The 27638-nt window shown below is 47.1% G+C and overlaps 1 protein-coding gene across 2 annotated transcripts in view; it reads right to left on the bottom strand.

The window, feature by feature from the left end:
* TMEM132B (transmembrane protein 132B) overlaps window positions 1–27638 on the bottom strand; it is a 228180-nt gene that overhangs the window by 48964 nt on the left and 151578 nt on the right. Inside the window, exon 1 of one of the 2 annotated variants that reach the window (XM_040444098.1) lies at window positions 12416–12433. The exons of the other annotated variant lie outside the window; for it this stretch is intronic. Coding sequence (XP_040300032.1) covers window positions 12416–12418 — 3 coding nt within the window. The 5' untranslated portion in view covers window positions 12419–12433. Of the gene's footprint in view, window positions 1–12415; window positions 12434–27638 lie in introns of those variants that run through there. 2 annotated transcript variants of the gene reach the window in all.

The following is a 27638-nucleotide window of genomic DNA, read 5'->3' as shown; positions in this document are numbered from 1 at the left end:
AAAAAAATTAAAAAAGGAAAAGGAAGCTCTCAAACCAATGACCTAGACTTCCACCTGCAGAAGAGCAAACTAAACCCAAAACGAGCAGAAAGAAGAAAGGAATAAAGAATAGAGTAGATCAGTAAGTCAAAGGAATAAAAGGCACAGCGTAAGGAATACAGTCAATGATGTTGTAATAGGCACGTAACAGGACAGATGGTAGCTCGCTTATGACAAACATACCATAATGTATAAACTTTGAAAACAAAAACAAAAACCCAAAGGGCATGCACATTTTTTTCATTTTAATAAGTACTGCCAGATTGTTTTTCCATAACATAGTAGCAGTTTTCACATCTCTCAGTAATACATGAGACCGTTTCCCCATATCTTTGCCACCATTTTATGTGATCAATCTGTTTAATTTTTGTCAGTATCAAACGGTAAAAAAAAATGGCATTTTGTTGCTACTTTAATATTTCTCTGAACTCAAAAGGAAACTGAGCATTTGTTTCAGACTTTTAGTGTCTATTTGCATCTGCGTTTCTGCGAACTGTTTGCTTCTGTTATTTTTCTAATGATTCTTTCATTTTTCTATTTTCTGTTTGTATTTTTAAAATGAATTTCTTAGAGTATTTGCATATTAGAGTCACTAAAGTTGTATCTCAAAAAAATTCTTTTTCAGTGTATTGCTGGTTTATGATGGCGTCTGTCATACAATTTCATAAACAAAGAAGAGAGTGGAAATGAATGATAGAAAGAATAGAAAACAGTATAGAAAATCAATGAAATTAAAGCAAAAGTAATTTATTGGGTACAATAGAATCAACAACAAATTACTTAAAATAAATTTAATCAAGGTGCAGGAATTCTATACTGAACACTAAAAAATGTCATTGAAAGAAACTAAAGACTACCTAAATAAATGTAAAAGCGTCTTGTGTTCATAGATTGAAATACTTAATAATGTCAAGATGACAATACTCCTCAAAGTGATTTACAAAGTTCATGCAATCACCATCAATATCCCACCTGCTTTGTTACAGAAATTGACAAGTTGATTCCAAAATTCATATGGAAATGAAGGAACAGTCAAAACAATCTTTAGGGGCGCCTGGGTGGCTCAGTAGGTTAAACATCTGACTCTTTATGTTGGCTCAGGTCATGATTTCGTGGTTCGTGAGTTCGAGCCCAGCATCGGGCTCCACACTGACAATGCAGAGCCTGCTTGGGATTCTCTCTCTCTCTCTCTCTCTCTCTCTCTCTCTCTCTCTTCTCCTTCTCTCTGCCCTTCCCCCACTTGCACTCTCTCACTCTGTCTCTCTCAAAATAAATAAACAAAAACTTTAAAAAGAAAAAAAAAGATTCCCTTTGTCCCTCTTCCTCTGCCTCTCCCATGCTCGTACTCTGGTACTCTCTCAAAATCCAAAACAAAAACAAACAAACAAAATTCCTTATTTTTTTAAGTTTATTTATTTATTTTTGGGAGACAGAGAGAGAGAGAGAGAGAGAGAGCACAAGCAAGTGAGGGGAAGAGAGAGGGGGAAAGACAGAATCCCAGGCAGGCTCCATGCCATCAGTTCAGAGCCTGATGTGGGGCTTGAACTCACGAACCGTGAGCTGAGATCAAGAGTCGGATGCTTAACTGACTGAGCCACCCAGGTGCCCCAAAAAACCCAGTCTTTAAAAAGAACAAAGCTGAGAAGACTCACCCTTTTATGAATATAATTGGCTTTCCAGAAATAAACCTTCACATTTTCCATTTTCAGCCAAATGACTTTTGATAAGGATGCCAAGACAATTCAAAGGTTTCAAAGAAGAGTCTTTTCAACAAAAAATGCTGGGATAACTGGATATCCACATGAAAAGAAAAAAAAAAGTAGATCCCTACCTCACACCATATAAAAAAAATCAACTCAAAATGGATCATAAGCACAAATATAGGAGCTCAAACTAGAAAACTCTTAGACTAATACTTAGGTGCAAATCTTCATGACTTTGCATTGCATTGTCCTCACTCTGGACCCACACGTTGACCAAGTAGCCACTTGTCACTGTGACAGAGGAAGGGAGAGCATAAGGTCTCGTGCTCTTAGAGCTTCTGACTGGAAGTGAGCTCATCACTCTTCACAAGTTTCATTGCCCAAATCAAGGTACATGGCCATACCTAAATTCAAGTGGACAGTGAAATCCAGCCAAACAATGTGCCCAAAAAGAGAACTGGTGGGCATGTCTTGAAAAAATTTCTCACTTTACAAGGAAGGAAACTGAGGCACATCACACTATTGCTAACCAATATATGGTTCCCATTCATTGTTTGACCTGCTGCATAATATTTTATACTATGTGCACACGCTACTCACTCCCCATCCTCCCCTTACCCTCCAAGCCCCTCCCAGCCCCCAATCTGCTTCCTCTGTCTATGCATTTCCTTACTCTGCACATTTTATGTAAATGGAACCATATTACACATGCCCTTTTGTGTCTGGCTTATTTCACAAAGCATGGTTTTGAAGTTTATTCATGTTGTAGCATGTGTCAGCACTTCGTTCCTTTTTTATGGCTGAGTAATATTCCGTTATATGGATATACCCACATTTCATTTACCCATTTATCAGTTGATGGGCATTTGGGTTGTTTCTCGGTAAACCTGGGTCCAGAGAAAGGACAATGCAGTGCACAGTCCCTGGCTGATGGGTGTTGGACATGTAGTGAGAGCAAGGATAAACCATTGTTGTTTTAAGCTATTAAAATCTAGGAGTTGCATGTAACTGTCAGCATACTATTTTGACCTATACCCTTGGGCTAAAGATAAAAATATGTGCAAACACGTACTGAATGCTAGTTAGGTGTGTTTTCCACAACAGAATAGGTTAGCCGTTCCAAAACTACTTTAGTGAATTCTAGGATTGAGCAAGTAAGATATGTTGGTAATAATGAGAGACAGGTTTCTCACTGCTAAAGAAATGAATTTAAAATTGCAAAAAAAAAAAAAAAAGCGTAAGAGTGAACTTCAGTCATGAGCTGGAAGTAGAGATACAGCCATGAACTTATGGCGGATGGCAGGTGTATGTGTGTTTATGTATGTGCAAATGTAGGTGTGTATTTATTTAGCTTTCCCTGTTCTCTGTGCTCAGAGGGCTTTGATGCAATGATACCCTAGTAATCAGCACACCCAGACCCAGATTTTAGTTCTAAATACCCTCTCCAAAAAAAAAAAAAGAAACAGAGCTCCTGGGAAAAATGGCTAATTCTAGGGCCAAAGCACAGAGAGCATGAGATAATGAGCCTAAAATATATTGTAGAGCCAGAAGATAAAAAAGTGCTTGAACAAATGTCAAAAGGACACAGGAGACAGCTTGAAGGAGCTCCCACTGGTCAATCTGGGGCAATTTTACGGCACTATAAATAATTGTAACAGCCAATTATAATAATATAATATATTATACAACAAGTATAATATATAATAAGCTTCTGAGTCCATACTGATATAAACAAACAAACAGGGGAAAAAGGAAACTTCATCCTTAGGGTAGAATTCCAACTAATAAATGTAAAAACTAACGATGAAATTAGAATATCACCATCTGGCCGCCACCATTTATCACCATAATTGTTTCAGGCAAGAATCAGCATGAATGCTACTAGTAATTAAAAGTATGATAAGAAACAGGACATTCATATAGTGTTAATGTATCTCCATGCAAGAGATTTATTAATTTCAAAGAGAAAAACAGGAACTATATGGAACCAAAACCCATCACACACCGTGGCATCCACGTGATCAAACATAACATCACTTACTGGGATAAACAGACATCCTGTGTCCTGAAAAAGGACATAACGTCACTTTTGATATGTTTAAAAAAAAAGGTGGGGATGGAATCTGATAATGAGGAACCTTCAGACAAATTCAAATTGGGGGTCATATTCTACAAAACAACTGGCTTGTGCATTTCAAATGCATCACAGTCTGAAAGACAAAGACCGAGAAATTTCCAGATGGAAGAGGACTGATAGATACAATAACAAATGTACATGTGATCCTAGACCGGGTCCTCAAACAGAAAAAAAGTACGTTCCCTTTGCTATAATGAAGGTTAGTGGACAACTGACAGAATTGGAATAAGGTCTGGAGTAGAGGTAAGTCTTCGTACCAACTGTTAACTGATAATCTCACTCTACCTCTGCAAGAATGTTTGGGAAATTCACACTGAAGCATTTGCAGATACAGGATCAGCATGTGTGGAACTGAAACACTGCATACAACACAGCAACAAGGCGTGTTCGTGTAGAAGGGGGAGGATGTTGTCATCGGGGGAATTTGGGGAAGGTATCTGAGAAATGCATTTATTCAGACTCCTAGGAAATTTTAAAATAATATGAAGAAGCAAAAGAACAAACAAGTCAAGGAATAAATGCATAAAGATACAGGGATGGTAAGTGCCTAATGAACATCATTTATGACAACTAGCTTTGTTTTCAAAGTAGCCGTCACACCTGCGGAGTCCGATGCAGGGCTCGAACTCACACCCTTGAGATCAAGAGTCGGACGCTTAACCGACTGAGCCAGGCACCCCGACAATTAACTTTTCTTAAACACTTAGATAAGTGCCAGGCACTGTGCTAAGCAATTTACACACATTATCTGCTAATAATAATGCATATTTATAATAAATACAGTGTAATATGTACTGATATCTAAAAATAAAAGTCACCCTAAAGAAGAGCCTGCTACATGATAAGTTCTTGATAAACATTAACTAGTCTTACTAACATCTCATTTAATCCTCAAACGTCCCTACCGAGGGATTACTGTTTTTTTTCCTCACTGTGCGAATGAGGGAACCAGGGCGGGAAAGGGTCTTTTAATTTGGCCGGAATCACACTTCTGCTAAGCAGCCAAACCAGGATGTAAATAAAATCATGTACACACCAAAGCCCATCATCCTGGCTGCCCTGGTGCTTCTCCTAGCTTCTCCCCTGTGAAGCACAGCCAACACTCCATTGCTTTGCCTGACTCACACGCTTCAAGGACAAAAGATAGATTTCTCTCAGCTTTGATTTTAACACCTTGTAAGTAGATATCTTACAAATGTAAAGCTTAAGAGTTAGCAGAGGGGTGTCTGGGTGGCTCAGTCAGTCGAGCGTCTCACTCTTGATTTCGGCTCAGGTCACGATCTCACGGTTGTGGGTTCAAGCCCCGAGTCAAGTTCTGCGCACTGACTGCATAAAGCCTGCTTGGGATTCTCTCCCTCACTCTCTGCCCCTCCCCTACTCACGCTCTCTCTGTCTCTCACAAAGTAACTAAATAAACTTAACAAAAAGGTTTAAGATTTAGCAGAAACAGTCAAGCAGCCCCCAAACCGCATGACATGACCACATGTGTCTTCTAGAAGGTTCCATCCCAGCTGCTCCCCCAGCGTGGGAGCGTGTGGACCACAGTCCTCAAGGCCCAGCAGCCTACCTCCTCTGGTCCCTGGCACAGGGGTGTCAGTCTCTGAACGGGACTCTAACTCTGACCTGGTTTTGCTCTCAGACACCCCGACTTCTGATTTCTAGAGCTGTAAGACAGATGTAAACTTCGCTCAGAAGTAAACAAGGATGCCTGCCAGCTCCAACTGAGACAATGATTTTCAACCCCACTTGTTGTGTATTACATAACTCTGGAATCGGCCCACTTCCCTCCATGTGATAGTTATTTTTGGACTCTAATAATTTACTATCCATAAAGCAGTAAGTGATTTCAAAAATTCAGCTCCTTATGAGTCCCTGAATAACACGGAGAAAGTCCTATCAAGTAGGATGGCACTCAGAAGGAGTTGATAAAACGTGTCTAAGTCAGAGTCCGGTCCAGATGTCTCCCAGGTGGCAGCTTGGAGGGAAGAAGCTGAAACCGTGTGGAAGGACGGGGACCAGCTGTCACCCAGTGCGCAGGGCAAGCTCACGGACGCTGGTAACCAAGGGCAGCGAGATGGTAAAGGCTACTTAATGGATGAGACAGATGAAGGGTCACGTGGTTGTCCAGTGGGCCTCACGGTCAGGTTTACGTCCGCTGTGTCCCACCCCGCCGGGGGGGATGTAAGATCCCAGGCGCTGTCGGCAGCTGACGCGGCCCACGGTGACATGAGGGCCGGACGGAAAGCCAGAGAGACCAACAGGTGACAGCCAAGCTTCGGTCGGACAGAAAGAAAAGACACACACAGTTTTAAAATGCTAGATAGAGGCAATGACACGGGGGCAGAGAGAAAGGGAGAGAACACGGCAGCTCGGGGAAGAGAAAGGCAGCGTCGGGGAAAAACGTGTGCGTGAGAGGGGCACACGCAGAATGCACGCGGGGTTACGGGCGGGCGCTGTTTGTTCCCACATCCCAGCTCCAACACTGAAGCACATTCCCCCATGTTTGCCCTGCTTCTAACCATCAGCACCTCCTCAGTCCCAACCGTAACCTGTCAGCTGTATTTCTTCGCTGCCCAGGGTGGGGAAGGAAGCAAACCCTCCCAGGCAGCGCAGCTGCGTTAAAATACAACACAGCTTCCGGTGGCCAAAAGACCGCCAGCAAATGACATCTGTCCAATTAAAAGCGAAAGCAGATCTGATGGCACCTCTGAGACATATGTTCCCGAAAAAGCTTAGCATCTCTGAAACCCGAGCCCACGAGGAAAACTCCATCCTGATATAAACAACCCTGCATACAGTGGCGGGGCCCTGTGACTGCAGCAAGCAGGGGGCGGCGGGGAGGGCTGCTGCAGGCTGGGGCTGATTCAGTGCCACAGTCAAGTTCCAAGTGAGGGTGGATGGAGGAGGGAGGGAGGCGGGGAAAGGGAGGGGAGGGGAGGGAGAGGAGGAAGAGGAAGAACTTACTGTCCGAAAGGGAAAAAGACAGACAGGCAGACAGACAGACAGGGAGATCTACAAAGACAGACTGACCCAGGCAGAATGAGAAGGGGCAGAGGGACAGAGACAAACGAGGGACACAAGCGGAGAAAGACAGCAAGCTAACAAGCGGGAGCATTCGAGGGGGACTGAGCTGGGCAGCAGGACGACCGAGGCAGTGACAAAGAGAACACGATGTCCTTGGACCTCACACCCGAGCCACGTGGCTCTCGGCTCTGTACAAACCATGCCTCTGTGTCCACCGTGGGGCTGGCCCGGCCCGCTCCGGCCCTGACTCCCGCAGCCCGTGTCTGTCTGCAGCTGAGGCTGCTGGGCTCGGCCCCAGCACAGAGGATCGTCCTCAGAAGCCAGGGCCCTGGCAAAGCGCCCCGGGAAATGGGGTGCACCTGCCGGGGATTCTCAACACGGTCATGTCCCTGGGGACTTCCCTACGGAACACACTAGAGCAAAAACACTCGCTCAGCAAATGCTCAGGGCACTGCTGAGCATACAAGTGAGGGGGGAAACGAGCATCAGAAGTTTCTGTGGAAGAGTCATGATATGCAGGCACTGTTTATACCTTCATGTTTTTATTCACATAATTCTCATAACAAGCCTATGAGGAGGAGCCCTCATCATCCCCATTTTACAGATGAGAAAACAGAGTCACAAACACTCATCCCAGATTTCAAGAGTGAATGCTGGACCCAGAACTAAAACCCAGAAAATCTTACTCTAGAGTCTAGGCCTGTAACCACTATGCTATTCTGCTTGTTAAGAATAATATACTATCGAGGTGGCTGGGTGTCTCAGTCGGTTGAGTGTCCGACTTCGGCTCAGGTCGTGATCTCGCGGTTCGTGAGTTCGAGCCCCGCGTCGGGCTCTGGGCTGATGGCTCAGAGCCTGGAACCTGTTTCTGATTCTGGGTCTCCCTCTCTGCCCGTCTCCTGCTCGCATTCTGTCTCTCAAATATAATCATCAAAAAAAAATTTTTTTTAAGAGTAATATAGTATCAAGGTACCTGGGTGGCTCAGTCAGTTAAGCGTCTGACTTCTGATTTGGGCTCAGGTCATGATCTCACAGTTCGTGAGATCAAGCCCCACGTCTGGCTTAGTCCAGAGCATGGAGCCTGCTTGGGAATGCTCTCTGTCTCAAGAATAAAGAAATAAACTTTAAAAAAAGAATAATATAATATCAGTACAGGGAAATCATAACACTCTGTGCCAGACAGAATGCTGAGCCCTTTGTGTGGTTTCTCATCAATCCCCAGAGGGAGGGTCTTTTCTGACTAGTCTCTCCCGCTCTGTTTTTACACACTACCCAATTGCAGATCACAGGAATTGCCACAATTTGGAGGCAGTTTATCCGAAAGAAAGGAGCTTGGTGTGGGGAAAGAATCCTAACATCTTCAGAAGGGGCTCTGGGGTCTCTGGCTCAGTACCTGGCTGTACATGCAAGATTCTGAGGACAGAATCTCCGGAAGCAGTAAGCTGAACGATTCCGGAACACACACAGGGCTGGAAACCATCCATGTTCCAATCAGCCAGACTGGAGAAACCGCGTAAGACAGGGAACACCGGGCAGAATGCTGAGAAGGGTCATGCCGTTAACAGTAGAGCTAAATTAGACCCGGTAAAGGCTGCTGTAGACCTGCCCCTGAGAAGCTCTTTAAAAAAATGTTTATTTATTTATTTTGAGAGAGAAAGAGCGTGCAAGCAGGGGAGGGGCAGAGAGAGAGGGAGAGAGAGAATCCCAAGCAGGCTCCGTGCTGTCAGCGTGTAGCCAGGTACAGGGCTCAATCCCACAAACTGTTAGATCATGACCTGAGCTGAAATTGGGAGTCTGACATTTAACCGACTGAGCCACCCAGGAGCCCCTTTAAGAAGCTTAAAGGCAACCTTGAAAGAAGCAAACTTATCTGGATGCTAGAACAAAATTGACACCAATTAGAAGAATAGAGCAAAACCTAGCACTCAACAAGGTGAGATTCACAATGGACAGGAGCCATTCTAAAATAGGTAACCAGGAGAAAAATCAAGTAATAGACCCAGAAATGCTGGAGACGATGGAATTGTGTATAAAGGGGGTAAAAAAAATATGCCTAGACAGAAAATATTCGGTCTAACGGACACTGAAATGGCTCCTATGTGCTCACCCAAGACGAATGAAAACGAATGTCCATATAGGGATGCAGAATTTTTACTCCTACCAGCCCCAAACTGGAAAGAATCCCCACGTCCGCTGGTGAATGAATAAACAAAGTATGGCACACCCACACGATGCGATATCAGTCAGCAATAAATCACTGATACATGCAGGAATGTGGATGAACCCAAAAGCAACTAGGCCAAGGGAAACTAGCCCGAGCACATGCTATGGGATCCCACTGATGTGAAATTCTATTAAAGGGAGAATGGTAGTGACAAAAATTACATGGTGGTTGTCAGAGGCTGGGGTGGGGTGGGGTAAGGACTGGCCAGGCAGAGGCTAGAAGGAGTTTGGGGGATGATGGAAATATCCCGTCTGTGGCTGCAGTGGGGTGATGGTTGTGTAACTCTCCACGAATCTCAACAAACTGCAAAACAGGTGAGTATCACGGCACGTCGGTGACACCTCAGTAAACATGACACAAAATTAGATCTCACTTGCTGGTTGTTCATTACCGCATCGCTAGTGTCTTCCGTTCAATAGCTATTGGTTCAGAAGAAGAGGGGACCAGAGGGAAGCAATGCACAGGAAAGAGGGACACAGGCGGGTCCATTACCAACGTCAGATGCGCCACCGATCCCTCTTGGAGAAGAAACTGAAGCTCAGAAGCGTTTGGTCATTTCCTCACGGCCCAGGACTGGTGTCACACATTGCCCGGGGGAGAGGAAACACATACACGTTCCTTAACTGGTCACGGGCTGCAAGTGTGTGCCCTTCCTCCCGATGCATCTGCTGCCTGGAGAAGTCGGGGGTGGGGGTGGGGCGGCAGAGTGCATGGGTGCAGGGCCAGGCTTGGAGCCAGACCCCCTGGTCCCACTCACACCTGGGTCACTCGGGAAAGTCATGGAAACTCAACTTCCTCCCTCCCCCCCTCCCTTCCTTCCTTCCACGATTCGGGTTCCTCACCTGTCAGAGACGGCCAGTAACTGCACCTCTGCCTCGTAAGGTAGTCGTGGGTCTCAATTCAGGTGATGCCTCTGAAGCACAGGGATCACTGCCCGGCCCATCGTAGGTGCTCGACAAAGGTCACTTACCCGCCTCACTGCTCCCACGTTGGCTTCATGGAAAATCTCCACTCATCCTTCAAGATGCTAGTAAAGTGTGGTCTCCTGTGTGAAACCCTCCCAGATGACGTCTCCTCCCAGTCGGAATTAATCACTTCCTCAATTATGTCCCTATAGTGCTTTACAGATGCCTCCTCTCAGGGGCGCCTGGGCGGCTCAGTCGGTTGAGCGTCTGACTCTTGATTTCAGTGCAGCTCACGACCCCAGGGTCGTGGGATCGAGCCCAGCATTGGGCTCTGCACAGACAGTGTGGAGCCTGCTTGGGATTCTCTCTCTCTGCGCCCCCCCCCCCCGGCGGGGGCGCGCACTCTGTCTCTCTCTCTCTCTCTCTCAAAATAAACTTTATTCTGAATAAATCAATAAACTTAAAAACATGCTTCCTTTTAGCACATGGCACCACAGTTCACACGCTGCTTCTCAGATACGCTACGGAAGGCTCAGATTCTAGCACGACTCTCCGAACACCACTAATGCTGAAGTCATTCGGGTGTTTGAACAAATGAGTAAATACCAATAGGCCCGGCGTGTACCACAACTCACATAGTCTACACAGCGTGGTATTAAGGGCAGGCGACCTGGGGGGAGGGCACAGCAGGAAATCCCCTCCTTGGAAAGACACGATTCAGAAAGGTCTTGCAGGGCCTTCAATCCTGAGCCTATCCTATCTCCCTCAAGAACTAAAATTCAGTTCAGAAGATCTTTCCAATCAGGAAACTTTCATAAAGTCTGTCTGCAAAGGAAAAGGCATGTCCTCGTCGGCAAACCTGACCCCAAACTACACTTTCCTCCCCAAAAGCTTTTTAGAATTTCTGTGGAAATTCTGGAAGAATTCCAGCTGGAAGAAGACAGCCAGGCGCCCAACGCTGTGAAAACCACACCCCCCCCCCGTGTCTACTTTTCCCACACGGAGGACACATGTGACATCACGCTAGAAGCCATCCTTCCAATCTGGCCATAAATTGTTTCCATGTTTTCCTTAATATACCTCGGTATTAAGATTAATGTATCACTTAGCAGCTTAGTATTATTATAATTCAAAGTCACCGTGCGGTGTGGCCCCAGCACCTGTGAATGGCGCATCAGGGTTCAGATCAACACAGTCGCCGGCTGCAAATCTCTTTGTGTCTCCCCGGCTGTGCTGGACCAGCCCCAAGTGCCTTCTCTCTTCACCTGCATCTTCAAGCACATAGTCGACTTACTAGTTTTCTAGAGCCGCCGCAAATGACCACAAAGAGCAGAAATTTATCCTCTCACTGATCTGGTGGTGAGACATCTGAAATCAAGGTGTCCGTGGGGCCACACTCCTTCCAGAGGCTCCAGAGGAGGATCCTCCTCCCCTCTTCCGGTTTGGGGGCTCCAGGCATCCCTTGGCTTGTGGCCACATCGCGCCAGTCTCTGCCTCCATCGTCACATGGCCTCCTCCTCTGTGCGTCCGTCCCACCCCTGGCCCCCCCCCCCCCCCCCCGCTGTGTCTGTGTGTGTTAAATCTCCCTCTCCTTTTTTGTCACAAGGACATTAGTTGCTGGCCTTAGGGACCACCATAAATCCAGCATGATTTCTTAAGAACCTTAACTCAATTACATCTACTAAGGACTTATTTGCAAACAAGGTCGCATTCACAGATACCAGGGGTTAGAATCTGAGACATTTTGGGGACACTATTCAACCCACTACAGGCCTTGTTTTCTAGGATTGTAGAAAGTAAACGCAAGGGGACCAGCCTTGGCCCATGTCACCAGAAAAGAAACAAATACAAAAACAAAACAAAAACAAAACAAAAACAAAAACTCTGGCTCTCACCTGCATTGAGAGAAAAGTTCAACGTTTCTATTCTTTAACAAACAAATCCCTCCCTCATGACTCTGGAGAAACCAGTGGGATGCTTTTTTCCATTTTCGTAATAAGCTCAAATTGCAAAATAAGCGATTGCTGACTGCCAGGACCTCCTCACCTAGGAGCAACAGAAATAGAAATCATCCTATCCTGTCATCTGTACACTCAGGACGACCATAACGTTTCCCTTTTACTGTCAAAGAACTGATGAAGCCAACTTGAGACCGATGAAACGGCCAGAAAACAACGCTGTCCTCAAAAAGTTCCTGTCTCCTCTCCAGTGATGCCACTGGCTAGGACACAGGTCTCCGGAGACTGAAGGTCGGAGGCAGCGGCTGAACAGGACCCCGGTCAGGCCATGCGTGAGTAGGGGCTGGCCAAGCAGCCGGGATGACGGGGCTCGCGATGGCTCTACGCTGCCGGCCTCTTAGGAGAAGGAAAGTGACGCTACTTACCATTTGCTTCAGGCTTGCTGCCTACCGGACACATCCTCCTCTCAACTCCTTTTGAGGGTGAGGGGGGCAGGGCACGTAAGCAGTTCTGGATATTTGATTTGAACTAATCCTGTTACTAGCAAAGAAAAAAAAATTCTGTGCCTTCGTTTGATACTTCCATTAAGGAGTTGTTTTCGATACTGGGAAGGCAGGTGAAGCATGACCGAAGCAAAGAGAGTCACTGAACCCAGTAATTTAGATAGCTTAATGTGCTCCGATGCCCAGAGTTAATCTAATTTCTACATTTATATGTCATGGTGGATTTGGAGATCAGTTTTGAAGGGTCATCCAAACCCCAAATAGAGAGCAAACGGAGTGACTTATTATTTCAGAAAGAGGGACGCTGGCCACGCCCAGACTCCTGTGGTCAGATAAGCACTAGCCCCAAGTCCACTGTGATTCTCTCTCCCCGCTGGGGAACTTGACCCTTGACCCCCTCAAGCGCTGGGGAGCTCAGACCCCACCCCCAGCTCCAGAAATGCATCCTGGCAACCAGGCCTACAGCCAATCAGTATCTGGCATCCCTCTGACCCGTGATTGGTTGGAGGGCTGGGCAGGTGCTTCCAGCTGATCCAATCAGATTGGGCTTTCTGTAACTTGCAAATCAGGGCCTCCCAGGGACTCGGACCCAGGCTCAGAGCTGACCCTCTCCACCTACTTCTGCTTTGGGACCAACTTCCTCACATAGTGGTCAGGAAGTGGAGAGGGCTGGGATCCCCGGTGAGGACTGGCTAGCCCCAGGTCATTTTCAGTGGCTGCTCACAAATGGAGCCAATCACACGGGCTCTCATTTGATCTTCCGGCAGACTCGGACACATTCCTAGTGAGTACTGAGCCAAATCTAGTTACTGCCTAATTTAGAGAGGAATCACCAGTCCCAATTACAGACCAAACTAACGCCCCTGTGCACAGCAGAGTCCTGGGGCCACCACACCCATGTGCACAACGAGCCCCAACCAATCTCCTCTCCTCCCACCCTTGAAAGTAATTGTGACTACTTTCACATCCAGAGATTCTCAACACCCCTGGGAGGTCATCAGGGAAAGTACACCCATTACCACCACACAGAGGGGGAAACAGAGGCTCAGAGAGGGCATCTGGCCTGCCCAGGTCTCAGAGCTGGGTATGAAATTTCCCTGGGCAGGAATCTATGCCTTCTATCTTGAAGGAGGTATTTTCACTGGGACATTTATGTGATTACTTATTTCAATAAGGATTGGCTGTGGGCACTTGGGGGGCTCCGTCTTGATTAAGCATCTGACTTCAGCTCAGGTCATGATCTGAGGTTAGTGAGTTCAGGCCCTGTGTCGGGCTCTGTGCTGACAGTTCAGAGCCTGGAGCCTGCTTTGGATTCTGTCTCCGTCTCTCTCTGCCCCTCCCCCACTTGCGGTCTGTCTCCCTCTCTCTCTCTCCCTCTCTATCTCTCTCTCTCAAAAATAAACGTTAAAAAAATAAATAAGGATTCAATGTACTTTGTTTTCAGACACTATACCTTCAGTGTAGTACGGAGAACACTTTGGAGTCATTCTTGACCCAGAATCCTGGATCTCCCACTCACTGAGTGGACTTGAGTAAATGACTTATTTTGTCAAAGATCCAACTTACCAAATTTCTGCTGACTTGTTCTATCAGTTACTGAGGGAGAAGAGTTTAAACATCCAACTACATTTGTCAATTTATAGTTATTTCTCCTTTCAGTTATGTAAATTTTGGCTTCTTGTATTTTGAAGCTTTGTTATTGAGTGCTTACAGATTTAAGACTGCTCCGTTTTCTTGATGAACTGACTCCTTTATCATGATAAATTGTACTTCATAATCGCTGGTAATATCCTTTGACTCGTTATTAACATGTCATTCTGATGTTAATACAGCCATTCTGTGTTTTTTAATATCTTTCTTTTTTCAGCACTGTGCAGATTTTTTTTTAATTTTTTTTTTATGTTTATTTATTTTTGAGACAGAGAGAGACAGAGCATGAACGGGGGAGGGGCAGAGAGAGAGGGAGACACAGAATCGGAAACAGGCTCCAGGCTCCGAGCCATCAGCCCAGAGCCCGACGCGGGGCTTGAACTCACGGACCGTGAGATCATGACCTGAGCTGAAGTCGGACGCTCAACCGACTGAGCCACCCAGGCGCCCCAGCACTGTGCAGATTTAATTGAAAAAAACTGTAAGGCATTTAAAGTGTAAAAAGTGATGATTTGATATGCATATACAAAGTACTAGTGAGAGCTAGAGTACTAGAGAGTGGTAGGTTTCACCCCAACAAGTTAATTACATATTCAGGGTTTGGGGGCTTTTTTGTTGGAAACATTTGAATTCTAATCTCTTAGCAAATTTCAATTACACAATACAGTTTTATCAACTGTACGAACCAATCTCTATAAAGTTTATTCATTGCCTTACTTTTTGTAGTACAAAAATGAAAGGAAGAGAGAAAGAAACAAAAAAGGGAAACAAACCGTCTAAATGTCAAAAGAGGGTTGATTACTACGATATATCATACAGCTACTAAGAAGGAAAAATGCTTTAAGTCTACATATATATTGACTTCGAGATATGTCGTGATATTACAAAGAAATATACATAGAATACCCCCACGTGTCCCCATGTAGCTCTGTTCTGAGTTGATGCAACTTGGAGGAAGGGATACTGGGAACCAGTACTAGACGTGAGCAGGACAGCCCTGCACTGATACTTTGGGGAGAACGTAGAGAAAGCCATCTGTGGTTCACAAGCAGATATGACCTTCGGGAACACAACCCCTCCTGTGGTCAGCAGCTGGTGCCCAAGCAACATTTCCCCACCCTGGTCTTTCATGCATAGTTCTCCCCAAATTGTGGCCATCATGGATACTTCTTTGGATCAATCCACATTTTGTAGGATTTGACTTTAACTAAATACATATTTTTAAAAAAGAAGCTTTCCGTAACATAAATGGAAAGGGTCTGTGTCACTGGCCACAAATAGAAAGAACCTTAAAACTAAATATACAGGCAGTCCTCTCTTAGCAAGGCCCCACTATGCACAGATTTCGGTCACCACTGTTTAAAAAATACCAATCTCCCTACAACAGGTTACAACAACCAAGGTATACCGTGTTATCTGCAAGTGCGTCACGTACGGACTTCCGGCTGGCTCTTCAGCCCACAAGTTAGTGCGCAAATAAACAGATGTATCTCATGCTGAGGGACCAGTCACATCAATTACTTCCCAGTCTGTTGGTGGCGGATAACGGTGCCTCTATTATTCAGTTCATAGTCAGCAAAGCGTGTCATCATGTCTCCCTTTGTCTCCCAGGGATAAAACCACCTGGCAAAAACAGATCATCCACAGAGGGAACTGGCCAACAGAGCTGAAAATGCCGCAAAGAAATGAAAGGTGACGATGCTAGAAGCAAAATGAGCATTAAGTGTAGATGGAGCTATGGCGGAACCAGCCGACGGGGGACACTACCTGCCGTGGGTCAGGAGAGCCTTGAGGTGCAGCCGCGGGGGCGTCATCGGGGAAGCTGGTCGCCATGGGGGGGGGGGGCGGGGTCATGACAGGGAGGGCAGAGGTGTCCCAGAGGAACTGACCCAGCCAAACAACTTCATGGGGAAAGGAATTCTTGGAGAAACCGCCCCGCGCTGAAGGAACAGAAAATGAAACGCTGGGAACGGCCTCCCCACATACAGAGTATGGCGGTCTAGAAAGTTACACAACAAGAAAGTAAATACTGTTCACACGATTGCTGGTAAGTTTCCCCGGGAAGAAATAAAACAATAAAACGCTTCGGCTCTCAATGTTGCTCATGCTCAAGTTACAATGTACTAAATATTGATTTTACAAGGTTTTTTTTATTTCCCTCTACATTTATGACCAATAGTAACCCACAAAACTTTATTTAAAAGTTCACAAAAGGAGTTTATTTATTTATTTATTTTAATGTTTATCTTTTATTTTTTTGAGACACAAAAGGACAGAGCATGAGCGGGGAAGGGGCAGAGAGAGAGGGAGACATAGAATCCGAAGGAGGCTCCAGGCTCTGAGCTGTCAGCACAGAGCCCGACGCGGGGCTCGAACTCGTCAACTGCGAGATCGTGACCTGAGCCGAAGTCGGACCCTCAACCGACGGAGCCACCCAGGTGACCCCAAAAGGAGTTTATTTAAAGTCTACAACTTTCCCCATCGATTATTTAGATTTTCAATCTGGGTTCTGCCTCGTTTCAGCACACAGTCGTGGCTGTGGCCCCACGCTGTTGGGCAAAGCCAAGGCTGCTTGTAATTGAAACAAAGCAGGATTATTAAATTCCATTTGCAGACCGCCGCCTGTCCGAGGCTTTGGCAAAAGGCCCACTATTTCTCTATTAAAAATGGAAATTAGCAAATATTGGAGAATTGTTTAAAAAGACCGTAGAATCCAAATGAGACTCTGTTGTTGACCTAATCAAAAAGGTTGAAAGAGAACTAAAAGGAAGTAATTTCCTATGTAAATCAATTTTACTTAACACAGTTTTGTGCCCTGTGTAAACTCATCACACACAAGGGGATCTGTGTGTTGCACCCTGGGAAGCCCTGGGCCTTCACGGCTCTCTCTCCTCCTACAGACCCCGACTTCCCCGCCACCACGGCCCTCGTCGAGCGTCAGAGCCTCCGGGAGCCCGCAGCAGACCAGCTCACGCCTGCGCTGTAGGTTTTCATGACTCCTCTGCTTGCCCGTCAGAGCGCTTGCCACAGCAGCGACCGCACAACCACGTGTGCCCTTGGCCGTCTCACGCTGGTCTTCCCTGTATGGACGTAGCTCCTTATTCCCCTTGCTGTCCCCCAGGCCTAGCTGTGGGTCCGGCATCCAGTCAGTGCTCATTAAGTACTCGTGGAATATCTTTGGATGAAGTACTGCTTCGGAATACTGCAGAAAATGATACGTTCCCTGAAAATGTTCATGCAGCAAAGCTATCATTAGTCCACAGTGAGCCCTGTGCAAATTGGAAAACAGTGCCTCCTTCTTCCCCCAGAAAGTTATCATAATGTACCCATACATCATAATGGGTTAGAATAAGGCACTTCATTGCCATCTGCTATATGACTGTCCTACTAAGTCCCTGAACCTACATGTCTAAGGTGTGAATGATACTGCCTTGGGCATGCCCTTGTGCAGTGCACAACCTGTACAGCCTTACGCAGTAGTCTTGAGTGTGGTCAGGCACGTTTGAGTTGGGTGGCTACTTGGTAGGAGCCGAGCCTGGATCTTCCCCTGCAGCTGGCCTAGAATATCATGTGCCCGTCATCCCCTATACAGTAACCAGAGTGGCTTCATCAACAAATACATTTCAGAATCTAAAACTAAAGAAAAGGATTTCAAATTTTATTTTTTTTATTAAAAGAAATTTTTTTTTAATGTTGACTTTTGAGAGAGTGAGGACAGAGTGCAAGCAGGGGTGGGGCAGAGAGAGACAGAAGAGACACAGAATCCGAAGCAGGCTCCAGGCTCTGAGCCGTCAGCACAGAGCCCGACGCGGGGCTCGAACCCACAGACCGCGAGATGGTGACCTGAGCCGAAGTCGGACGCCCAACTGACTGAGCCACCTAGGCACCCCTCAAATAAAACTCTAAAATTAAATTAAGAAAATAATACAAAGAAAACAATGAAACTAGTGATCTAGAGGTTTACGCACATTGTGAAGTTAAGCCATGGTCCAAAAACCAGACACAAGGAATCTTACAGAGAAAGGAAACAGTGGCATTTTAAGAAAAGGGAGGGGGCTCCGTGTGGGAGAGTGAGGAGGGGGCCGGGGGGTGTGTGAGTTTTGATCCTCCTTCAACGTGACTGATTACCTCACACGAGAATGTCTAGAATTGTCTAGAATATGGCTCTCCAACATGGTGTAAGACAAGCAGTTAACGGCACAACAAAGCACCGTGTGGCCTCCTCTGTCCTCCCCAAACCTCAGAGCAGAGGCCCGCCCTCTCTGGCTCCGCCGAGAAGAAATCCCGCCACCACCCAGGGGAGAGCAGGGACCTCCAGGCCGTCCCCCCCCCCCACCATCGCCTGCGTGAACCCGTGGAAAGAACACAAGCCGTGTCCTTCTCCCTTCATGTGGGAAGCTGAAACTCTCGCACATTTTCATCGGGAGCTGGCGCAAGGCATCGAATACAATCACATGACCTAATAATGTAATCATGATTTTCTCCTCGTCTTCATCTGCGAAGGAAATGACCCAGATTGTGTTATCGGAGTGTCTTAAACGGGCTGGAGTGTTCCCATATAATGCACAGTGATGGGAGCTATTACAGAGAGGAGTTCAAGAGAAATTGGGAGATGATTTCTTCTTTGCACGTAGGAGGCTGGGGCAAGAGACAAAAAAAGAAAGCCTTTGTCCTCTTGGGGCAATTCCTGCTGTCAGCCCAGGCCGTAAGGCATGGCACGCATTTCTGCTTGCCCTTTTGTGATCCCGCCACGGCTGTGAAAAGGACATGCCGGGATGCCCTCTGGCCCCGAGCACCCCAGCCGCCCGCCCGCCCGGGATGAAGGCCCCTGGCCCAGCCGCCCCGGCTGCCCGGCCACTGCATGAGTGGTCACAAATGACAGTCGTTTCGAGCCACTGAATTCTAGGATGCTTTTATTATGCACCAGGAGCAAACCAATCCAACGATAAAATGAAAAAAGCAAAAGTAAAAATATGATCATCATCTTGTTAAAATCAAGATAGATGCGGAGCAAGGAAACTGGAAATAGAAGTGTCAAAATGTGTCTCCAGGCAGTGGAAGGAAAGATTCGTTTTATTTTCTTCTTTATAAACGTCTGTGTTTAACAAATTTTCTACAATGGGAAAAAAAATATTTGAAAAATGGAATTGTTTGCCTGACTCAATTTCCTCATCACTTGTACGGGAGAAACAGAAGAGGTTTCATTTTATGCTAGAAAAGCAGATGAGTGAGAAGGAACTATCATCAGGGCTTGCTTTCTGCCCCCACCCGACCTCCAGTCTACCTGCCAGACCTTTCTCCGAGCCACAAAGCAATAAAATGAGGCCAAGGTACTTAAAAGGGTTGTTGTAAGAATTGTGCATTACAAATGTGTACCAAAAGGCCATTTAATGCTAAGTTAAATCAGAGCAGCTCAGCATCACGGTGTGAGGCCTAAGAATCCACATTAAAAACAAAGGGTGGGGGGAAGCCTGGGTGGCTCAGTCGGTTGAGCATCCGACTTCAGCTCAGGTCATGATCTCACAGTTCGTGGGTTCGGGCCCCGCGTCGGCCTCTGTGCTGACAGCTCAGAGCCTGAAGCCTGCTTCGGAGTCTGTGTCTCCCTCTCTCTCTGCCCATCCCCCGCTTGTGCTCTGTCTCTGTCTCTCAAAAATAAACAAATAAATGTAAAAAAAAAAGAATCCGCATTTTAAACCAGACCCCTCAAGATACTAAGGCTAGAGTCAGAACCTCCAGTCAATCTAAATTCTCAAGAGTTCCAAAGCGATGGTGTTATTACTTTTAGGTACGTGTTGCTTTCTAACAAGCTGATAGAAAATTATTCTTCTTTCATTCACTGAGAAGAGGAGTGCCCTGCCCTGTCCCTCCGGCAGACCCCACTGGAAAACCCCCACATCACGGCAGCTGACAAAGGACAGGCGTTTGCAGGGTCCAACTCCAAGATGACAAAGCAGGGAGAGAAGGGCGGAGGTGCGATCAACTGACAACGGGCACGGGGCTTGTTAAAAGCTCTTGAAGGTTGGAGAGCATCTGTACCTAGAATTTCCCTTCAGACCCCACAACACTATTTATGGTGTTCTTTTGCTCTCCCTGTTCTGGGCGTTCTCCATCCGGGCTCAATGATCCAGTAACCCGTCTGAAAAGGTTTGCTAAGTGGTTGCAACAGTTGATTTTCAGAGTCTGAATGTTCGGGGTGGGGGAGGAAATGAAAACAGAGGAGCCCAGTAACGTGTTTCACATCACGCAGCAAAATAGGAATGAACTAGGAAATAAAATTTGTCTCCCAGGCCGGTGCTGAAGCCTTTCCATCGTATCTGTTTCCTCGGCGCATGAGAGACTCTAAAAAGTGTTGGGCTGTGTCCCCATGGAGCAGAGAACGTTGAAATTCGTTGTCAAGGAAGGGACTGCCAGCTGGTTCCCGCCTTCACACCTCCATCCAGCAGAAGGAAGACAGTGTGCCCTGCCTCCACCGTGCAGAAGTCAACCTCCCCCTGGTTCCACAGCAGCGTCTGAAAGGGAGATGCTTCCTGAGCCCTCAGAGGGTGGGTGGGTCCCCCAGAGCCGGGAGGCAGACTCACCCGGGAATCTCAGCCTTCTAGAATCCGGGAGATCGACCTGATAAACGCCTGGTAGCTGTTCCAGCTCACTGCTTGTCATCCCCACGAGCATAATTTCGCCCCAGGATGATCAACAATGCTCACAAGTGCTGATAGTGACATTTGCAAAGGAGCCAATCATTTATTCTTAGAAACTTCCTCAGGGCTAACCATTTCCTGTAGCCTGTAGGCAACTGTAAAGAGGGTGTCTGATGGCAGTAACAGTTGTAGCTGATCGTCAATACTTTCTTCCAAATTTGTAGTGAAGGTGATTGGGGGGAGTGGGGGGCGCCTGGGTGGCTCAGTCGGTTAAGCGTCCGACTTCGGCTCGGGTTATGATCTCACAGTTCGTGGGTTCGGGCCCCGCATCAGGCTCTGTGCCGACAGCTCGGAGCCTGGAGCCCGATTTGGATTCTGTGTCTCTCTCTCTCTCTCTGCCCCTCCCCTGCTTGCTCTCTCTTTCTCAAAAAATGAATAAACATTAAAAAAAAAAACTGACTTGAAATCGATCAGAACCCCCAAACTATTTTCTCTCAGGGCAGCACAAGGAACCAGCTGGGGGCTCCCCATTGCCCACACAGCAGCCAGACTTCTGGGTTGTTTCTAGAACATGAATCAGATCAGATCCCCTGCTGAAGCTCTCCCGTGACTTCCTGCAGTTCACAGAAAATCCCAACGCGTCCTCTGACCTCGTCTTGTGCCACGCTCCACGTCACGCTTGGCGTGACCGACTGTTAGCGGGTCAGGAAGTCAACTTAGTGGACCCCGACAGGCATTGTTTTATTGCAGCGTAACTGACAAATACAAATGGTGTTATTTAAGGTGTACACGTGATGTGTTTAGATATGTTCACAGTGTGACACGATGAACACAATTGCACAGATTCACCGTTGTGTGTGTGTGGGGGGGGGGATAACACTTAAGATCTACCTTGTCAGCACACTTCAAGCGTACAATACAGTCAACTGTCATTGTTAACTACGGTCATCGTGCCATACGTTAGATCTCCAGAACTAAATCTCACATTACAGTAGTGAAGATACGGAAACAACCTGAATATCCATCTCTGGATGGATGGATAATGAAATGTGATATATATGTATATATAATCACGTATATGTGTGATATTATATATGTATATATCACACATACGTAAACATTTATAAATTATACATATTATACGCATACACACACACACACACACATATATATATACCCACAAACACAAAGGGATATTCAGTCTTCAAAAAGAAGGAAGTTCCGCCATTTGCAACCACACAGGAGAACCTTGCGGGCATGATGCTAAATGAAATAAGCCAGACACAGAACAACGGATACTGTGTGATCTCACTTCTGTGTGGAAACTAAAATACTGGAACTCACAGAGTCACAGAACAGAGTGGTGGTCTACAAGTGTTTTTGAAATTAACAAAATGGCGAGTGGCCATCCCCTCATAGCCACTAGGAGGAATCGTCAACAGCCAAATATTTCCAGACGGGTGCCCTTATCTGACACCTAACAAGATGGCATTTCCTGGAGCCCCAGGGGTTGGACAGAGCCCTGTCACTGTCACGAGGATAGGGCTGTGACAGCAACTGGCATGTGACACCGTCGAACCAGAGCAATTAATTGCCAGGACAAGAGTCTCCAATATATTTCTCTTGCTGCTACAGTAACTGGCCGGGGCCAAGAGACTGGCCAAGTCCCCAAAATGAGTTCCCAGAATAAGGATCATGCCAAGCCACTAGACCAGAGGTCAGGAAGCTTTGTCTGGAAAGGCTTTGCAGGATGCATATGTTTTCTGTCACATACGCTTCTTCATTTTTCTTTCACTCTTAGAACATAACACATTCTTGGCTTCTGCGCTCTGCAGAAACAAGCCACCGGCTAGGTCTGATCTGTGTGCTACAGTTTGCCAAACCCTGGCCCAAACAATCTATGAGCTGCCTGGCACAAGCAAAAAATAAATCTGTGTTATTTTAAGCCCCTGAGAGATGAGACATGATTTTTTTTTAACATTTATTTATTTTTGAAAGGCAGAGAGAGACAGGGCATGAACGGGGGGGAGGGGGGCAGAGAGAGAGGGAGACACAGAAACAGAAGCAGGCTCCAGGCTCCGAGCTATCAGCACAGAGCCCGACGCGGGGCTCGAACTCACGGACCGCGAGATCATGACGTGAAAGGAAGTCGGCCGCTTAACCGACTGAGCCACCCAGGTGCCCCGAGACATGATTTCTAAAGCAGCATAACCCCACCTATCCTAACACGATAAAATAAAATAGAACAGAAGAGACAAACGTCACAGCACATCACACATAGTAAGGGTAAATATCATTTTTATTAAACTTTCAGTTTTATATATAGATGTGCATGATGCCTGGGTTTTGATGTAAAATGGTCCCAATGTTTATGGAATGGGTCGCAAATCCCCTCCCTGAGGGCCATGGCTGAACAGTTCCTGTAAGCCAGTCCTCCCTTGCTCTCAACCACAGCACCTCATCATGTTGTTCACAGCACTCAACGTGAGTTTTGCTTACCTCTTTGTTTCTTTGCACTTGCTTGGTCTGTTCCCCGCCTCCCCCCCCCCCCCCCCCCCCCCCCCCCCCAAGACTGTCTGTTCCTGAGGCCAGAAGCCGTGTCCACGACTTGCATCACTGAAAACCCTGCACCTGCCTGGGGTGTAACAGACTTTCCATTAATATCTGAATGCATAAATGAACAGGTACTTCCTTCACACACACATAGGGTCTCTGGGTAGGGAAGGGATACAGAGATCCAAGGAGGACACACTTCCAAATGGAAAGTTCCTTTCTAAGAAGCCCTGACATGTGCAGGAAGCCCAGGGAGACAGAGAGAGAGGGGGCTGGATGGCTGTCAGAGAGGCGGCTGGGGGACAGTGGTCACACAGCCTCCCCCCAAATCCAGACATCCCCGGTGTGTAAGGGGATGATGTCTGCCAACTCCCCAGGATTGCACGCGGCCGTCCACGCTTGTCTCCAAGAGGCTGAAAAGCACAAAATGCTAAGAGCACAGGGGTACCGTTTTATTTATGCCCAGATGCTGATTCCACACAATACCTACATTTCTAGAGCACCCTGTTAAAATTCCAAAGCATTTGCTTACGTTTTAAAATCTCTTTGTGTAATCTTAGAAGACCTGTAAAACCAGTATCCTTGTCTCTTTTTTGCAGGGAAGAACACTGAAACCAGGTTCCCTGGTTTGCGCAGTGTCCCGCAGCTGTGGGGTCACCTAGCTGAGCAAGGAGCCCACGTTTCTGACCCCACCGCAGGGCTTTTCACCAGCTGTGGCGAAAAGTCTCTAATTCCCCCTTGGCTCATGGCTTCTGGGTTGAGCTTCCCTCCCACCTTCTCCTGATTTATCAATTCCCTACCTGGTTAATGGGCCTATGTGATCATTTCATTCATTTGGAAAGGTGGGTTTATCAATGAGGCATTCTATTGGTTCTAGGTGGGGTTTTTTTGTGTGTGTTTTCTTTTGTGTTTTTAAAACAGCTTTATTTACCTATAACTGATATACAAAAAACCCGTCCCTATTTAACGTATACAAGTTGGTGGGTCTGAACATACACAGGCACCCATAAAACCATGATCACAACCAAGGTAATGAACATATCCTTCATCTCGAGAAGTTTCCTCCCACAGTTTCTCCAAGTTTGGTCATAAGATCTCTTAATTTGAGATCTCCCCTCTTAACAAGTTCTTCCGTGTACGATACCATGATGTTAACTGCGGGCACGATGTTGTGCGGCACATCTCTAGAGCTATCTCCACTTGTGCAACTGAAACTTTATGTCTGCGGAACAGCACCTCGCCACTCTCCCCTCCGCCACCCTGGCAACCACCACCCTCCTCTCTGCCTCGATGAGGGTGACCCTGCCGGGCTCCGCGTACACACGGAATCACGCGGTATTTGGCCTTCCATATCTGGCTTATTTCACAGAGCATCATGCCCTCCAGGTTCACCCACAGTGGTGCCCACGGCAGGGTTTTCTTTCTTTCTCAAGGTGGGAGACTATTCCACTGTATAGACACGCGCATTTTCGACGCCCATTCACCCATGGGGCGACGTTGAGGTTGTTTCCAACCTTGACTCCCGTGAACAATGCTAAGCTGAACAGGGAGTGCCGATATCTCTTCGAGATTCTGTTTGATGTTTTTGTTATTTGGACTTCTCCTCTCTGGGTTCCGTCACTAACGCCCTATCCCCTGATGCCAGGGTCTTCCTTTCAGATAAAAAGATGATTATTTAACAGGCTGAAACCCCACCACGTGGCCAAGGCATCACTCACTACTGCAGCTATCTCTACAGGGAAGGCCAGTAGGGAAAGGGGGGAAGGGGGAGAGGTGGCACACCTCCCCCCGAGGCCACAGCACCCCTTCCCTGGGGCTGCCCCAAAGGCCCGGCTCCTGGTCTCAGAAGAGAACCAGCAGCTTCTCCAGCTGGGTCTCAATAAATAAATGAAGGTAAGGGTAGCTCCACCCAAGGGTGTCAGTGGTTTCGCTTGGTCTTTGACTGTGGGACGGAATACTCCCTCCTCCATGAAAGAACCTTCCCCCCAAAACAGGAGAATTCTCCTCCTTGGATGGAAGGTCCCTGCTGCCTTCACCGATGCCAAGAACTGAGTCTCCCTCACCCGTCCTGGCTCCCACCGTGGAGTCCAGCACACGGGCCCTCCATCAGGTGTGTGGAAGGAAGGACTGGCCACCTGTCCCCCAAATCTGAACGGCACTCCCCAGTTCACCAAGCATTTCAGGACTTCTGGTCCAACACAGCGGCTGACCACTTGGTTTATCTCATTTCTCCCCCCGGGACTTCATTAAACTGAGACTAAAGGAATAAAAAGTGGAAAGCCCTCAACAAAAAGGGGCCTTCGGTGATCAAAGATCAGACCCATCCTTTCTGGAACCGTGGTGACTGGTGAAGTTAGGGGGGTGCTTAATGGAGGATGTGAAGAATGGATTAGCATTGGAGTGAGGCGTCAGCTTCTGCAAATGTGACAAATTTAAGCACAAAAATATATGTAAAACTAATAAATATCTAAGCAGAGGAAAGTGGGAAGGAGTCCAAGGGCACCGTTCATGCATCTGTCAAAGAAGGGAGTCAGTTAAGGCCAGCACTGTCTTCAGTGACAGAAAATTCTTTATCTGTGCTAATAAGGTCACCACCAGCTACACGTGGCTGTCTGGCACTTGAAATGCGGCTAGTGCAACCGAGGAACTGAATCTTAATGGTATTTAATGTCAGTTAATTTTACTTTAAATAATCACATGTGACCAATGGCCGCCATATTGGACAGCTCAGACGCTGTCCTGTGTCAGAGAGGTATGTGCGGACCCACGTTCACAGCAGCGTTATTCACAACCGCTAAGGTAAGGAAACAACCTAAACAGTCAATGGATGAGCCGACAAATAAAATGTGATATATAGGAATAGATATACGAACACTAGTCATCTTTTAAAAAGAAGGAAACCCGGCCATTCGGAACAACATGGATGAATCTGGAGGACATTATGCGACGTGAAATAAGCCAGACCCAGAAAGACAAACACTGATCTCATTTTTGCGTGGAATCTACAAGAGCTGAATGCATAGAAACACACAGTGATGTTTGCCAGAGGGTGGGGGCTGCAGGAAACGGGGAGATGTTGGTCAAGGGCACAAAGTCTCAGTTATGAATAAGATGGGTGAATGCTGGGGATCTAGTGGACAGGACGCACTTCAGTTAGCGATACTGTGTTGTATACTTGAAAGTTGCTAAGAGGGTAGATCCTCAGTGGTCTCGCCACACGCACGCACACGTACACAGAAAATGGTGACTACGTGAGGTCACTGGTACGAACTAGCTTGATTGTGGTAATCGTTCCACGATGTATGTGTACATCAGAACATCACCCTGTATACCATCAATGCACACAATTTTTATTTGTCCCTTATGCCCCAATAATCTGAAAACATAAATAAATAAAATAAGTAAATAAATACAAACATATAAATAAATGAAACAGTATAATAATAGACATAAGGTGGAGCTCCAGTCATTGACTCGTTTCGCCTGGAACTTTCCGCCGGACCACAGCGAGGTGTTTCAACGATCAGCGTATCTTGTAGTGATTGGTTTTTGAAGCTCAGACATTTCACATTGGTTCACTGCCTTCTGTTAAATCTAAGCAAAACGGGAAACTTAGCACTTGAGAAAGTAGCGGCGCACAGAGGATGACGTCATTGTTAGAAAGCACGAGGTCGTCTGCCGTCCACTCGTCCGGCCATCTCTGTGCAGGGTCGTGGACTTAGATGTGGAGTGACGCGTCTAGAGTATCAGCGAAGGCCCTGCCGGGGCTGCCGGGATTCTGAGGTTTCCTGGGGCCCTTTGGAATGTTTACAGCGAGCATGCGTCCTTTTCCGTGACAACCGTGGAGCAGGGCCTCCACCCAGGGGCAGGGCGGGGGGGTGGGGCTGGCGGAGGGAGGCCACACCTTTCCGGGCTGACAGGTGCCCGAGGCAGGTGCCCCACGGCAGGTGCCGCGCTGAGGGCGGGGTGGGGGCGCCTTCCTGGCTCACACTTGGCCCCCGGGGGGCGGGGGAGGGGCAAGGGCTTGAGGAGGCAGGTAGGTAGGTAGGTAGGTGGGAAGAAGACTGCGCAGGGGCAGGTGTGCAGGGACCTTCCAGGGGGAGGGGAGCGCGGGGCAGGTGTGGCCACAAGCTGGTCTGCGCGCGCCATCTAGTGGGCGCCCCGGGGACGGTCCGTTTGGGCAAGAGCCGCAGGAGCCAATCAGAATGGCCGTCTTGCCGGTTGTGAAATTAAGGCCCTTTGGGGAGAGGTGTGCAGGGCGCCGCGCTAAGCTATGCAAAAAAAAAAAAAAAAAAAAAAAAAAAAAA

Source organism: Herpailurus yagouaroundi, unplaced genomic scaffold, assembly GCF_014898765.1.
Source record: "Herpailurus yagouaroundi ecotype Mexico unplaced genomic scaffold, PumYag 191, whole genome shotgun sequence".
NCBI lineage: Eukaryota > Metazoa > Chordata > Mammalia > Carnivora > Felidae > Herpailurus > Herpailurus yagouaroundi.
Note: the sequence above shows the minus strand (reverse complement) of the source record. Positions and strands in the feature narration are given on the sequence as shown.